This window comes from Heteronotia binoei, chromosome 1, assembly GCF_032191835.1.
Source record: "Heteronotia binoei isolate CCM8104 ecotype False Entrance Well chromosome 1, APGP_CSIRO_Hbin_v1, whole genome shotgun sequence".
Taxonomy (NCBI): domain Eukaryota; kingdom Metazoa; phylum Chordata; class Lepidosauria; order Squamata; family Gekkonidae; genus Heteronotia; species Heteronotia binoei.
Window position 1 is genome coordinate 173,277,148 of NC_083223.1, and position 14,992 is coordinate 173,292,139.

The window sequence follows — 14,992 nt, forward strand, 5'->3', positions numbered from 1 at the left end:
GCAGATCTTCGAGTGGTCATCTGTGCATGCACACTCATGGGATATAGTGCCCGTGCCTATCACCCGAATCAGTACCTAAAAAGCCCGGGATTTTTCGCGCTTGGCACCAGTGGGCATGCGCAGGCGTCCCAGTACACATGCTCACCGGAGCCAGCGCGCAGATCATGCCAGTTCCTTCTTGACTGCTGGAAGTCCCCTGACATAGGGAGACCGTCAGAAGTGGGGAAGGAGGGCGGGTAGTGTGAATGCACAGATGACCACTCGAAGATCTACAGTTACAGGTAAGCAACCTGTCTATCTTCTTTGTGGTCTCTGTGCTTCACACTCATGGGAGATTAGCAAGCAAGACATACCTGGAGGCGGGAAGATGGTCAACCAGAAGAGACAGCTTGCAGCACCACAGCTCCCAGATGAGTCCTCTGCTGAGCATGCACATTCAGAGCGTAGTGCTTCATGAAAGCATGCGGAGAGGACCAGGTGGCGGCCTTGCACACATCTGTCAAGGAAACACCCTTCAGGAACGCCACCGCTCTAGTAGAGTGTCCACGAATGGGCCCAGGCAACGGCTTCTTTCGAAAGCTGCTGAAATGAAATTCTGGAACCCAACTTAGGAGCAGCATAAGAAACAAAAAGATGCTGGTCCTGGTGAAAACTCTTAGAATGATTCAGATAAAACAGTAACACACGCTTAACGTCTAAAGCATGCCACCGACGTTCCTCATCCAAGGAAGGCGTGGGATAAAACGTGGGTAATGAACTGTCCAACTTAAGGTGAAACTGGGAAATCACCTTAGGAAGAAAAGAAACATCAGGAGCCAACGACACTCCAGACTCATGAAAAACTAAATATGGGTGGTCACAACACATAGCCATGAGCTCCCCTACACGGCGTGCTAACGTGATAGCTACCAAAAAGGCAGTCTTCCATGACAGAAGTTGAAGAGAACAGGTTGCCATTGGTTCGAAGGGATGCCGAGTCAACCTGTTTAATACTAAAGTCAAGTCCCATAACTGTGGAGGTGATCTTGATGGAGGATGCAATCTGAGCAGCCCTTTTAGAAACCTCTTCGAATGAGGATGAGCAAAAACTGAATGTCCTTCAACAGACTCATGGTATGCTGATATGGCTAATAAATAAAACTTTAACAGAAGAAAAAGAAAGTCCAGCATCCACCAAAGATAACAGAAAGTCAAATATCACCGATAGACCCACCCATTGGGGTGAGACTGTAGGGTGAGCCAAAAACTGAAGAAACTTCCTCCACTTCCTGTCATAGGAAGCACGGGTAGACAACTTTCTACTATTTAGTAAGAAGTGTTGGACTCTGCTGGAGAACTCACAGGGTCGATGAACCACGTTGTTAGTTTTAGATGAGGCATGTTGTGATGAAACACGTGTCCGTCCTGGGCCGACAGAAGGCCGGTTCCACCGGAAACTGATAGAAAACCCCCCTCACTAACTGAAGAAAGATCGGGAACCCGTTCTGGTGTCACTAGAATGCACTGCGGTCTCTCCCTCACAATTTTGTTGACAACTCTTGTCAGCAGCAGCAGAGGCAGAAACAGATATAGGAACCAATCGTTCCACGGGAACATCAGGCCGTCTCCCAATGACTCTGGATCCATGCCCCCCCCCGGAACAGAACAGAGGACACTTCCGATTCCTGGCTGCGGCAAACACATCCACCTGAGGACACCCCCAGAGCTGAAAAACCGGTTGAAGGAAGCGCCACTGCATCTCCCACTCGTGCGGAGATGCTGTTCCTCTGCTCAACGAATCCGCCTGCAGATTGAGCACCCCAGAAGGTGTGCAGCCTTTACGTAGATGCCATGCTCCAGGCACTCCATCCACAGAGCCGTCGAGAGACTGTCCCGCCCTGCCTGTTGACATAACAAAGGGCTGTAGTATTGTCCGTCAACAGGGCCACAGCCTTCCCCGCCACCATGGGACGGAAAGACCGAAGGGCGAAATGAATTGCCAACAGTTCCAGATAGTTTATGTGGCAACAAGTCAGCTGTGGAGGCCAAGGGCCCCCCCCACACAGAGAATCTATGTGAGCACCCCAGCCCCACAAAGACACATCTGTGGTGATCATAATTGTCATCACAGTAGATGGAAGGGAGCTCCCTGACAGATGTTGTCTCTGGATTTCCACCATAGCAAGGTCCGGAGGATTGAGGGTGGAATTGTAAACCTCTTCCGAGGTGAGTCCCGTAAAGGCCGAAACTGTCTGAGGAACCACAGTTGAAGACCTCTCATTCTCAATTTTGCAAACAGCAGCACTCTTGTAGTCGCTGCCATCAGCCCCAGCATCTGCTGCAGCTGCTGTGCTGTGCCCCATTTCTGACTTTGGAAAAGATGGATAAGATTGATAAAGTCCTTCGCTCTCTGCTGAGGCAGAAAAGCGCGGTGAAGGCTTGTGTCCTGCAAGGCCCCTATAAATTGAACTGTCCGCACTGGTGTGAGACTTTGTCATGTTGACCTGCAGACCCAAGGTGTAAAGAAGACGAAGAGTAGTTGCAATATGGTTGGATACATTCTTCCGACTTCGTCACGAGGAGCCAGTCGTCAATATACGGAAAAATGACTATCCCTTGAAGTCGAAGATGTGCGGCTACAACACTCATCATCTTGGTAAACACCCATGGTGCAGTGCAGAGGCTGAATGGAAGGGCTTTGAACTGAAAATGGTTGGAACCTATTGCAAAATGAAGGAAATGCCTGTACGAAGGATGGATGCTGATATGGAAGTAGGCATCCTTGAGATCCAACGTTGCCATCCAGTCCCCTTGGTTGATGAAGGGAAGGATTGTTTGCAGGGTAGACATCCTGAATTTCTGGTACACAATAAACTTGTTCAGATTTCGAAGGTCCATAATTGGTCTCAATCCCCCATCCCGCTTGGGAACCAAAAAATAATGAGAATAGAACCCTCCCGTTCTGGCCTCTACGGGGATCGGTTCTATGGCTTATTTCTGCAAGAGGCTGCTCACCTCCGCCAGCACAGGTGTGGTGGCAATTACTGACTGAGTCGGAACCTGAACAAAGTCTATCTTGTATTCTTCTGCAATGATGGAAAGAGCCCACCTGTCCGTGATATTGATGGAGGCGGATATGTGATGAAGGAGGGGCAACAATGCGTGCTACAGAAAAGTCAAAGGCCATGCTTCTGTGGGCGGGAACCCTTAGATTTGCTGGTGGCTGCAGATGCTGAAGCAAATCTGGTTTTGTTATTTCCCCTATAGGGAGACCTGCTCTCTGCTTGTGAAGAGCGAGGTCTCCAAGGCTGGTCGGGGGAGAATTTTTGGTAGGGCCTCTTGGGCCAAGATTTATGCCACTGTTTAGACTTGCCAGCCCTAGATGAAGCCGGGACACTCAGGTTTCTTGAGGTCTTTATGCTTTTGTCCATCTCTTGAAGGACACTGTCAGTGGTTGAACTGAAAAGACCTTCCCCCTCGAAAGGCAGGTCTTCAACATAGGCCCTGGTGTCAGGCTGAAGAGCTGTAGACCTTAGCCAAGAGTGATGGCGCAGGGAGACTGTGGAAGTGATGGTTTTAGCCGATACATCCACCATGTGCTTTGCTGCAGCCAGTTGCTGCTTAGCCACAGCAAAGCCCTCCTTTTGCAGCTTCCTAAATGAAGATTGCTTCTCCTCGCTCAAGGAAGACAATAACAGTGTGAGCTGCACCCAAATGGAGTATTGAAAGCGAGCCATGCACGCAGCATAATTGGAAACCTTCACTCCCAATGCTCCAGCTGAGTAGAACTGGCCGCATTGTCTAATTTCTTGCCCTCTTTGTCAGGTGGGGAAGAATGGGTCTTGTGTGCCTTAGAGGACGATGAGACCACCACCGAGTTGGGTTTGGGGTGGGCGAACAAAATCTCAGCACCAGCCTCCTGGACATGATACATATGGTCCAGTCTTCGCGAAGAGATTGGTGCAGATGCCGGTTTTGTCCAGGGCTCCTTCACCACCTGCAGGATAACTTTGGTCACTGGAAGGGCCACAGCCGTCGATGTGTCTCTCTGCATTATATCAAAGATGGTATCATCGACGACTGGCTGCAGTTGAACCATGGAGAGGGAGTGTGCCATCTGCTTCACCAGGTCTCCATAAGACTTCAGATCTTCCGATGGAGATATGGGAGAGCCAGTTTGGTGTAGTGGTTAAGTGTGTGGACTCTTATCTGGGAGAACCGGGTTTGATTCCCCACACCTCCACTTGCACCTGCTGGCATGGCCTTGGGTCAGCCATAGCTCTGGCAGAGGTTGTCCTTTAAAGGGCAGCTGCTGTGAGAGCCCTCTCCAGCCCCACCCACTTCACAGGGTGCCTGTTGTGGGGGAGGAAGGTAAAGGAAATTGTGAGCTGCTCTGAGACTCTTCGGAGTGGAGGGCGGGATATAAATCCAATATCTTCTTCTTCTTCTTCTTGGGAAGGTCCTCAGCAATATGCGACTCTGGCGAAGGTTCGACTGCCCTGTCAGGATCATCGGTACTGACGTCAGAGTCCGATGACGAAGAATCTCTCCTCACTGAGTGCTGAGAAAGTACCGGGGTCGATGCACGCTCAGGTGACCAGAGCGATACCGACGACCACGCTTGCACTTCCTCCACCCGCTCTCTGCATCTCTCAGGGGGAATTGACACCGATGCACGATGCATGGAGTGATGTAAAACCTTCGAGAGATGCGAGGCTTCCGACTGCTGATCCCATTCTGGGAAGTCATGTGGAGGGTACCACTGGTATGGCTGCAACGCCACTGAGTATGTTCTCCGCAGCCGAGAACGAAACGTCTGGAAGAAAAACTTTCTCCAGTAGAACACAGCACTTGAGCCCGAAAGATTCTACAAACCCTAATGATTCTGAGTCCCCCACTGGAAGAGGAAGGTGGGGTATAAATGAAGTAAAGAAAATAATAAATTTATGACACATAGTACAATAAAATCAGTGTTGAAAACACTAGGAACCACAATGAAATACTAGGCTCCATAGTGATCCATTAGCAGTATGAACTGTGTATGACTCATTGAGGGAAAGCCGACAGGAGATGAAATGTCTCTGGTTCGGGAAGACTCAACTCAAAGAGATGAAGGGTTAGCTGATACTTTTCTACCAGGTAATGGATCAGAGTTGTCCACTGAGATGGTGACAAACAAAATGGACTGCCTGCCAGAGTCTCAAGGAGGCAGGAGGAAGGTGGAGGGCCTAGCTTGCCTGGGAAATTATAGATGTTTGCACACAAATGCTAGAAGTCTTCAAAGTAAAATTGGTGAGTTGGAATGTTTAGTGTTGGGAGAAAACATAGACATTGTGGGAATTTCAGAAACTTGGTGGAATGAGGAGAATCAGTGGGACACGGTGATTCCTGGATATAAGTAATACCGGAAGGATAGGTAGGGAAGGGTTGGAAGTGGGGTGGCTCTGTATGTCAGAGAGGGCATACGGTCCAGTAAGACTGAGGTCAGAGAATTAGACTCCCTTCTAGAAATGCTTTGGGTTGAAATAGAGGGCCCAAAAGGCAATTTAACTTTAGGAGTTTGTTATCGCCCACCAAATCAAAAGATAGAGGAGGACTATAATATGATGGAAGGCTTAAAGATGGTGGCTAGACGTAAAACTGTGTCGTCATAGGTGATCTTAACTACCCGCAGATTGATTGGGTCAATATGTGTTCTGGTCGAGAGAAAGAGATTGAGTTTCTAGATGCTCTCAATGACTGTGCTATGGAGCAGATGGTCTCTGAACCTATCAGGGGTGGGACGATCCTGGATTTGGTCCTAAGTAATGGCTAAGACTTGGTGAGAGATGTAAAAGTGATCGCACGCTTGGGAGCAGTGACCATAATGTTATTGATTTCACCGTTTGTATAAATAGAGAGTTGCTCCAAAAGACCGGCACAACCACGTTTAACTTTAAAAGGGGTAAATTCTCTGAGATGAGGAGGCATGTGAAGAGGAAACTGAAAGGAAAGGTAAATACAGTCAAAACCCTTGGGGAAGCTTGGAGGCTATTTAAAACTACAATCCTAGAAACTCAGATAAAATATATACCACAAGTTAGGAAAGGTATAAACAGGTATAAGAGAAGGCCTGCATGGTTCACAAACGAAGTAATGGAAGCTGTAAAAGGTAAGAAGGACTCCTTTAAGCGGTGGAAAGCTAGTGCAAGTGAAATAAAAGGGAACACAGGCTGTGGCAAATCAAAATGCAAGACTATGATCAGGCAGGCAAAAAGGGACTATGAGGAGCATATTGCAAAAAACATAAAGACCAACAATAAAAATTTCTTCATATATATTAGAAGCAGGAAACCAGCCAGGGAGGCATTGGGGCCCTTGGATGACAAAGGGGTCAAAGGATTACTGAAGGAGGATAGAGAAATATGGAGCAGAGGTCCATCAGTGGCTATTAGCCACAGTGTGTGTGTGTGTGTGTGTAATTTTTTTTTGGCCACTGTGTGACACAGAGTGTTGGACTGCATGGGCCATTGGCCTGATCCAACATGGCTTCTCTTATATTCTTAAATGGCTGAGAAGCTGAATGCATTTTTTGCCTCCATCTTCACTGTGGAAGATGAGAAGTGTTTGCCTGCTCCAGAACCACTTGTAATGGAAGGGGTGTTGAAAGACCTGAGTCAGATTGAGGTGACAAGAGAGGAGGTCTTACAACTGATAGACGAATTAAAAACTAATATTCACTAGGTCCGAATGGAATTCATCCAAGAGTTCTGAAAGAACTCAAAGTTGAACTTGTGGATCTTCTGACAAAAATATGTAATCTTTCATTGAAATCTGCCTCCGTTCCTGAGGACTGGAAGGTAGCAAATGTCACCCCCATCTTTAAAAAGGGTTCCAGAGGAGATCTGGGTAACTACAGGTCAGTCAGTCTTACTTCAATACCGGGAAAGTTGGTAGAAACCGTTATCAAGGACAGAATGAGTAGGCACATGGATGACCATGAGTTTTTGAGGAAGTCTCAGCATGGGTTCTGTAAGGGAAGATTCTTGCCTCACTAACCTGTTACATTTTTTTGAGGGGGTGAACAAACATGTGGACATGTTTACCTTGACTTCCAGAAAGCTTTTGATAAAGTTCCTCATCAAAGACTCCTTAGTAAGCTCGAGAGTCATGGAGTAAAAGGACAGGTCCTCTTGTGGATCAAAAACTGGCTAATTAATAGGAAGCAGAGAGTGAGTATAAATGGGTAGTCTTCGCAGTGGAGGATGGTAAACAGTGGAGTGCCGCAGGGCTCCGTACTGGATCCCTACTCTTTAACTTGTTCATAAATGATTTGGAGTTGAAAGTAGGCAGTGAAGTGGCCAAGTTTGCAGATGACACTAAACTGTTCAGGGTGGTAAGAACCATGGAGGATTGTGAGGAACTACAAAGGGATCCGTTGAGGCTGGGTGAGTGGGCGTCAACATGGCAGGTGATGTTCAAAGTGGCAATGTGTAAAGTAATGCACACTGGGGCCAAGAATCCCAGCTACAAATACAAGTTGATGGGGTGTGAACTGGCAGAGACTGATCAAGAGAGAGATCTTGGGGTCGTGGTAGATAACTCACTGAAAATGTCAAGACAGTGTGCGAATGCAATAAAAAAGGCCAATGCCATGCTGGGAATTATTAGGAAGGGAACTGAAAACAAATCAGCCAGTATCATAATGCCCCTGTATAAATCGATGGTGCGGTCTCATTTGGAATACTGTGTACAATTCTGGTCACCACACCTCAAAAAGGATATTATAGCATTGGAAAAAGTGGAGAGAAGGGCAACTAGAATGATTAAAGGTTTGGAACACTTTTCCTATGAAGAAAGGTTAAAACGCTTGGGACTCTTTAGCTTGGAGAAACATTGACTGCGGGGTAACATGATAGAGGTTTACAAGATTATGCATGGGATGGAGAAGGTAGAGAAAGAAGTACTTTTCTCCCTTTCTCACAATACAAGAACTCGTGGGCATTCGATGAAATTGCTGAGCAGTCAGGTTAGAACGGATAAAAAGAGGTACTTCTTCACCCAAAGGGTGATTAATATGTGGAATTCACTGCCATAGGAGGTGGTGGTGGCTACAAGCATAGCCAGTTTCAAGAGGGGGTTAGATAAAAATATGGAGCAGAGGTCCATCAGTGGCTATTAGCCACAGTGTGTATATATATGTGTGTGTGTGTGTATACATATATATACAAAAAAAAATTGGCCACTGAGTGATACAGAGTGTTGGACTGGATGGGTCATTGGCCTGATCCAACATGGCTTCTCTTATGTTCTTATGTTCTCATTAGTAGTATGAGCTGTGCCTCCATTTATTGTGTCTAATTAAAAAAAAAAACTGCATCCAGAATATCAATGGTAACTCAATAAATGCTCCCACCACAGAACAACTCTGGATACTTACTAGTATCTATGTTAGACTCCAAGGTGAGAATCCGTTGTCTCGTTTCCATGTTAAAAATGCTTGTGTTTCCACTATTAAACGATGCTACCATGTGGCTAGGGTCACTGCTTACAAGGTCAACAGAAGATGGAATCCCCATCTCTATACAAAAAAAAAGTCAGAAAGTATTATACACAGCTCATTAGTTTGAAGTCTTCTCCTCCTATGTTCTATACACTCACTCATGCATGCACTATCTTGGTTATGCTCCACCCCTGACCTTGTGCAATGGCCTGTATAAGTCAGGAAGGCTCCTATGCTCCTGTCATTCTCCAAACTACATAAAATGTATATTCAGTTGGGAAGCCATGTTGGTCTGAAGCAGCATAACAAAGTCAGAGGCCAGTGGCAACTTTAAGACCAACAAAGTTTTATTCTGAGTATAAGATTCTGTATGTGTGCACTTGTCTTCTGATACACTGAAGCAAAGGTCATTACATATAAGTAGAGGTGAGGGAGGGTGTTGCCAGGAAGGGTTAATTAAGAGTCAAGATGCATAAGTAACTAAGCAATATAGCTAAGATTGGATTAACGCAACTGGTAAGCCTTGTGAACAGCAGGAGATTAGCATACAGCATAATAAAGAGTTTACAAACAGAAGCAAGAATTGAGTGTCTTAGCAAGTGTAATTAGATATGAAACTGATATCTCTGTTAAGCCCTGGAGGGTTCCATTATTCTGAATACTGTAATAACTTGTAATTCAGCAATCTCCCATTCTAGTCTGTTTCTGAAATTCCTTTGCAATAAATCAGCAACTGTGAGATTCCCCACTGAATGACTTGGAAGGCTAAAGTGTTCTGCAGGTTTTTCAGTTTTGTGATTCTTGATGTTAGATTTGTGTCCATTTATCCTATGGTAGAGGGATTGACCTGCTTGCCCTATGCAGAGTACTGAAGAGCACTGTTGGCATTTAATGGCATATTTAGTGTTAGAAGACAAGCACGTGAATGAGCTGGAGATGGCATAGCTGATGTTGTTAGGTCCAGTGATTGTGTTATCTGGGCGAGTGAAGCAGCAAAATTGGCATCTAGGTTTATTGCAAGCTCTGGTACCAGTGTCCATGTTCAAATTAGATGTTGTATTGCTATGGGTGAGGAGCTGATTAAGATTGAGTGGCTGTCTGTGGGCAAGAAAAGGTCTGCCCCCCCCCCCCCAGTACTTGTGAAAGAGAACTGTCATTATCCGATAGATAATCCAAGTGGACAACCATATTGGTCTGAAGCATTATAGAACAAAATTAAAGGAACAGTAGCTCCTTTAAGACCAACAAAGTTTTATTCAAGGCATAGGCTTCATTAGGTGAATACTTTATTTATAATTTAAATTTATGGATTGACCAATCCCTGAGTTCACAGGGTTCTGGGCAATGAAGAACAGTAGAATAAAATATATCACTGACATTACTAAAATCATAATAAATAAATTACTCATTACATTCTTAAAAGCAATCCCCAGATGGCATATGAATTTATCTTGAGCCAGTTCTGGACCATGTTGTCGCTTTGCAGGCAGGACAAGGAGAAGGTGAAGAAAAAAGTAAAGATGGGAAGTCAGTAGAAGGGTGTTAGCCATAATAAAGCCCATAGTTGTTCTCAACCAAAGCCTGGTGGAACATCTCTACCTTGCAGGGCCTAAGAACTGCATTAAGTCAGCTTTCGGGTTACATCATCTTGCCTTCAGGGGTGTCCGCAGATCGTCCTCCTGCAGCACTTTTGAATCAGGCGGATGGAGGGGCATCACAGATGTGGTGCCCCATAGGAAGACCCTGGAGGGGTTTTTCTTCGGCATGGGACTTTTGCAGAGAGCTAGGGGTACAGCAGCAGCTGCTCCTGTGCGTCTTGCATGTCCCGAGGCTCTGCCGCCATGATAGCAGGCGCAGCAGCAGAAAAAGATGATAAAATATAGGGAGACCTTTATACTTGCATGTAAAATTATGGTATTTTATTTGGAGGTAGAATTATAATTTATATATTCGTACTTCTCTCTGTTTCGGTTTTTTCCCACTCTGTAAATGCCCTCCCCCCCCTTTTTACGTATCTTTGCTTTTGCTCTTTTCTTTTGTAGTTAAAATTAATAAAATTATAAAATCTTAGAATTGCATTAAGTCCCACAGGGCCTTGTTGTTATTTGACAGAGAGTTCTACTAGGACAGAGCCAAGACTAGAAAGGCTTGGCTTTGGTCTAGGACAGTTGGACTTCTTCTTCACCCAGTAAGGTGTTCTCAGCAGGGCACAAAGCTCTTCAGGGGACATACTGGAGGAGGCGGTCCCAAAGATATGTGGATCCCAGTCTGCACAAAGCCTTAAAGATCAATACCAAACCTTGAACCTGACTCAGTACTCTACTGAGAGCCAGTGTAGCTAGAACAGCACAGGTTGATTATGTGCTGTCTGTGAGGTTCTACAGATCAGTCACATGAGAATCTCTGTCTGTAGGACTGGAACAGATGCGGCTATAGAACAGAGCCTGGCTGTATACAATGGATCATTTGGTATGTTTATGTTGGTAGTTGGATGCATGTAGGTATGTTTGTCTGTCAGCAGGTTTCTGGTACAAGGTAGTGTCTATGCATCTATTGTGTATTTTTACAGCAGTGTCCAGAAAATGTATGATGAGGTCAGGAAACAGATTATCAAAGCCAGAATGGTACCCAGAGAAAACCTCTTGCAAGACAGGCTCAAAAGAAACAATAGCAGAACACCACTAATGGTCACATAAAGCTCTCATCTCATAACAGTTCAATGCATTATCAGCAACTTACAACCTCTACTGGATAATGACAGTTCTCTTTCATAAACACTGGGGGGTGAGCCTTTTCTTGCACATAGAAAGCCCCCCAATCTAAAAAAAAATATTCAAAGTTGCTACTTATTCCTCAAGAATAAAATCACTAGAGGGTAGATATAGTCAACTGCCATAGAACTTTCTTATGTTGTTTTCTTGCAGCAAATCTCTACCCAAATTATATTTTTTAAAAGTCAGTAGAAATTAAATTAAATGCTTATTTCTGATACCCCAAAGGATCAGAGTAAAGATACATACAAAGATACAGTTGAAGGATGTGTAAGCGGTCAGAATATCCTAGTTTAAATAAGGCTATGTACACACACAAACACACTTGCAGACAACCTTCCTTCTCTCAGCAAAAGAAATAGTTCATCTTACTCTCATTCTTAGAGACATAAAAAAAATCAGTGTTAATGCCCTCGGAAACTGTTTTCCTAAGAGTGACTGATGCTGTAGAGCTGGGATTTTTTAAAATTTTATATCAAAATGCAGTTATAAACAGAAATTCCAATAGTAACATTATTTTAAACATTTCTAAGATCCAGAATGTTATTCTTTACCTTGATTATCATTAAATATATTCAATGCTGGAGAGATCTCCAAAGCTTTCCATAACCGTATAGTGCCATCTGCTGAACAGGAGAGCAAGCGCTGATGTGTTGCACTATAAACCAAACCCCACACTGCATCTGTGTGGCCTATAAATGCACCTCTTAAAACAGATGGATCTGTGAACACACATTTTCAGAATGAAAGCAAGTATACCTAAACTTCTAAAAGACAACTTGCGCTCTTCATTAACTTGAAATAATCTGTTTTCATTGCAGTATTTTTAAGACCTCACTATACCCTGTTCTTGCTGACACTCATCTTGTCTCCAAAATCATCCTACACATTTTGACCTCACTTTATATTTCCCCCCCTTTATAGACTCTTGCCTGATCTCCAGCTGCTTCCAAATAACAGGACTGTCTCACATGGTCTCTTATACATTTCCAGCTCATCTAGTTCATGTTATGTTATTTTCCTCACTATACCCACTTTCTGATTTCAGATATGGCCTGGGACCTGTTTTATCTCCAGGACCGCCTTTCCCCAAATGAGCCTCAGAGAGCACTACGATCACGTTCACAAAATCTCTTGAAGATCCCTGGGCCGAAGGATGTCCGGCTGTCCACCACCAGAGCAAGAGCCTTTTCGGTGGCAGCCCCTACCCTCTGGAATGCTCTCCCTGAAAACAACAGGGCCCTGCGGGACTTGCCACAATTCCACAGATCCTTTAAGACGGAACTGTTTAAACAGGCTTTTAAGATCTAATGGAGGTGACCAGTACCTCAGCACCTCACAGCACTGATATAACCCAACTCAAACAGAAATGTAATGCGCTAAACAACATCCCAAAACATCATGGTAAATAGCGCTAATCAAGAACTAATAATAGTGCCATCTAGGGATTAGAACTGTATATGTTTGAGATGTTTTTAAGGATTTTATTGTGATTTTATTGTAATCGATTTAATTCTATGTTATTTTAAATGCTGTTAGCTGCCGTAAGCCCATCAGGGGAGGGCAGGATATAAGTGTAATAAAATAAAATACTGAGCTGCTCCACAGCATTCAACAAGCTGTCGGGTATGTTTAATGAACACAAACAAAGCCTGCCAAAAGAACGGACACTCACCGTAGGAATCATATGGATCGATATTTGGATTTGTAGTATTCCAACCTTGGATGAGACCATCAGTTCCACCACTGTAACACTGCTCCCCAGTGCTACTCATTACCACACTCAGAACTGGACTACTGCAAGAGGAAGAATGCAAAAATGCTTAAATTAATGAATTTTATTGTCAGTGCCAGCTTGTCAACATCACAAAAGTACATATGCATGCAAAGCCAAAGCTATATATGTATAATTTTTTCTAGATGCCTTAGAAATGGAAGGCTGGTTCACAATACAGAAATCGGGCTGGCTCTCTGACATCTCCTTGTGATTCCCACAATGAACACAGTGAAGGCAAAGTTTTTAAGCACTCGAACTTCCACACACACTCTCTTCTGTCACTGATAAGAGTCACATCACTTGTCTATGAGGGAAGCAACTTTAGAACACCTTTGACTTGATAGTTTTCTTCCACATCCAAGCATATGCCAAAACTAGCTGCTTTTCCCACTCCTTAGTACTTTTTTGCCCAGGGTCTAGCCACATGTTATCAACCACTCTTAAACTGATTTAGAACTTCCCTCTTTCACTACTATAATGTCATCCCTCTATTTTAGTCCCCCTTGTGTTAAGTATCTACTACAAATATCCAGTCTTTATATTAAAACCCCCCAACTTTTCCCACTGCCCTCTGTTCTTCACTGTATGTCTTTCCTCATTTACTTACCTACTTTTGGCCTCCACTGTCACCATTTCCTGCTCCAAACAATGGGATACTAGTTATTATCTAAATGGCGGAGAATTCTGACAGCATCCTGTCCCTCCCTTTATGTTTCTTTAGTTCCATTTCTTCAGCAAAACCTCTGAAAAGCTCTAACCTTACTCTGCCTGCTTCTTGCCCATCCCTATACTATTTATTTACTGAAAACAATAAGTTCTACAAGTAACAAAGTATTATGCCTCTATTCTGCATAGCACCTTGAAAAATGTTGGCCCTAAGCTACCATCAAGCAGAAATACAAGTCACTGCAACTGCACTCCAGTTCATTCTGTCACCAGAACACAGCTTTTATTCACACCATTCTCAAAATCCTTTCAAGAAGAAACACTGCAGTACCAGATAAATGAAACTTGAACACTGTCCACAAGATAAAGCCATCTCCTAATGGGTTCATGCATCAAAATCAGTCCACAATTTAGCTCATAAAAATGGCTGCATGAATAATGAGCCATACTCTCCCTTGAGAGAGAAAAAAAAACTCCTTTTGCTTTTGAACATTTTACTTACTTATGTGCCCTGAAAGTGTATATAGGTTCAACATCGAGGGAAGCACTCCTAAGCAAAAGCAGAAACAGAATGGCATATTCAAAGATTTACAGGGCATGAACCATTGATAAATATTTGATAAAGCTTTTCAAAGGTAACTTTCTAATTTCCTTAAAATTTACACTAAAGCATTCTAAACTTTCATATATTTCTACTTATCTATTCCATGAGTATTAGTTTCTAGCAGCTCCACTTCAGTCTCTTTCCTTTTTATGTATTGGTAAGAAGATAATTATTCCTCATCCTTGTGTACACTATTCTGGTGATTTTGATCATTACTCTACTGAAAAAACCACTTCTAAGTAACCACTAAAGAACATTCACAAAATGGATATAGAGTTATTAACAACCAAATACTTTGTTGTGTAAAAAGAAAATGTATGTGTTTCCTAAGAAGATGATTAATAGCATACAATTCAATGGCTAGCTATAATAAAATTTAACATTTTATTTATTTTTTAATTAATAATCTACAAGAGTCATTCCTCTTACTTACATGCTATGATGAGTGGTTGTAACTAAACTCCCCTACTTCTCCTTATTTATTTGCTTCAATAAAAGTGTATATAATCACATGAGCTTACAAAGCTGCAAACATCTAAACAGAATCTTGCATAAGAAGTGGATGGTACCAGTACAAACAAAATTATGAATTCTGCATTTTGTGTTCTTAAGGCAGTAAGATAAGTTTTATGTATGAGTGAGGAATGCACACATTTCAATTTCCCCAACAATTTCAATTTTCCCTTTGGGCAGTGAAAGGGAAAGAATGGGAA

At 43.5% G+C, this 14,992-nt stretch overlaps 1 protein-coding gene across 4 annotated transcripts in view; it reads right to left on the reverse strand.

The window, feature by feature from the left end:
- STRN (striatin) overlaps window positions 1-14,992 on the reverse strand; it is a 90,536-nt gene that overhangs the window by 3,000 nt on the left and 72,544 nt on the right. For 3 of the 4 annotated variants that reach the window (XM_060244217.1, XM_060244192.1, XM_060244208.1), the window contains 4 exons: window positions 14,178-14,225; window positions 12,908-13,029; window positions 11,787-11,954; window positions 8,399-8,539 (listed from right to left, as the gene is read on the reverse strand). In XM_060244217.1, the coding sequence (XP_060100200.1) occupies window positions 8,399-8,539; window positions 11,787-11,954; window positions 12,908-13,029; window positions 14,178-14,225 (479 nt within the window). Of the gene's footprint in view, window positions 1-8,394; window positions 8,540-11,786; window positions 11,955-12,907; window positions 13,030-14,177; window positions 14,226-14,992 lie in introns of all 4 variants that reach the window. The other variant, XM_060244200.1, reaches the window with a different exon arrangement.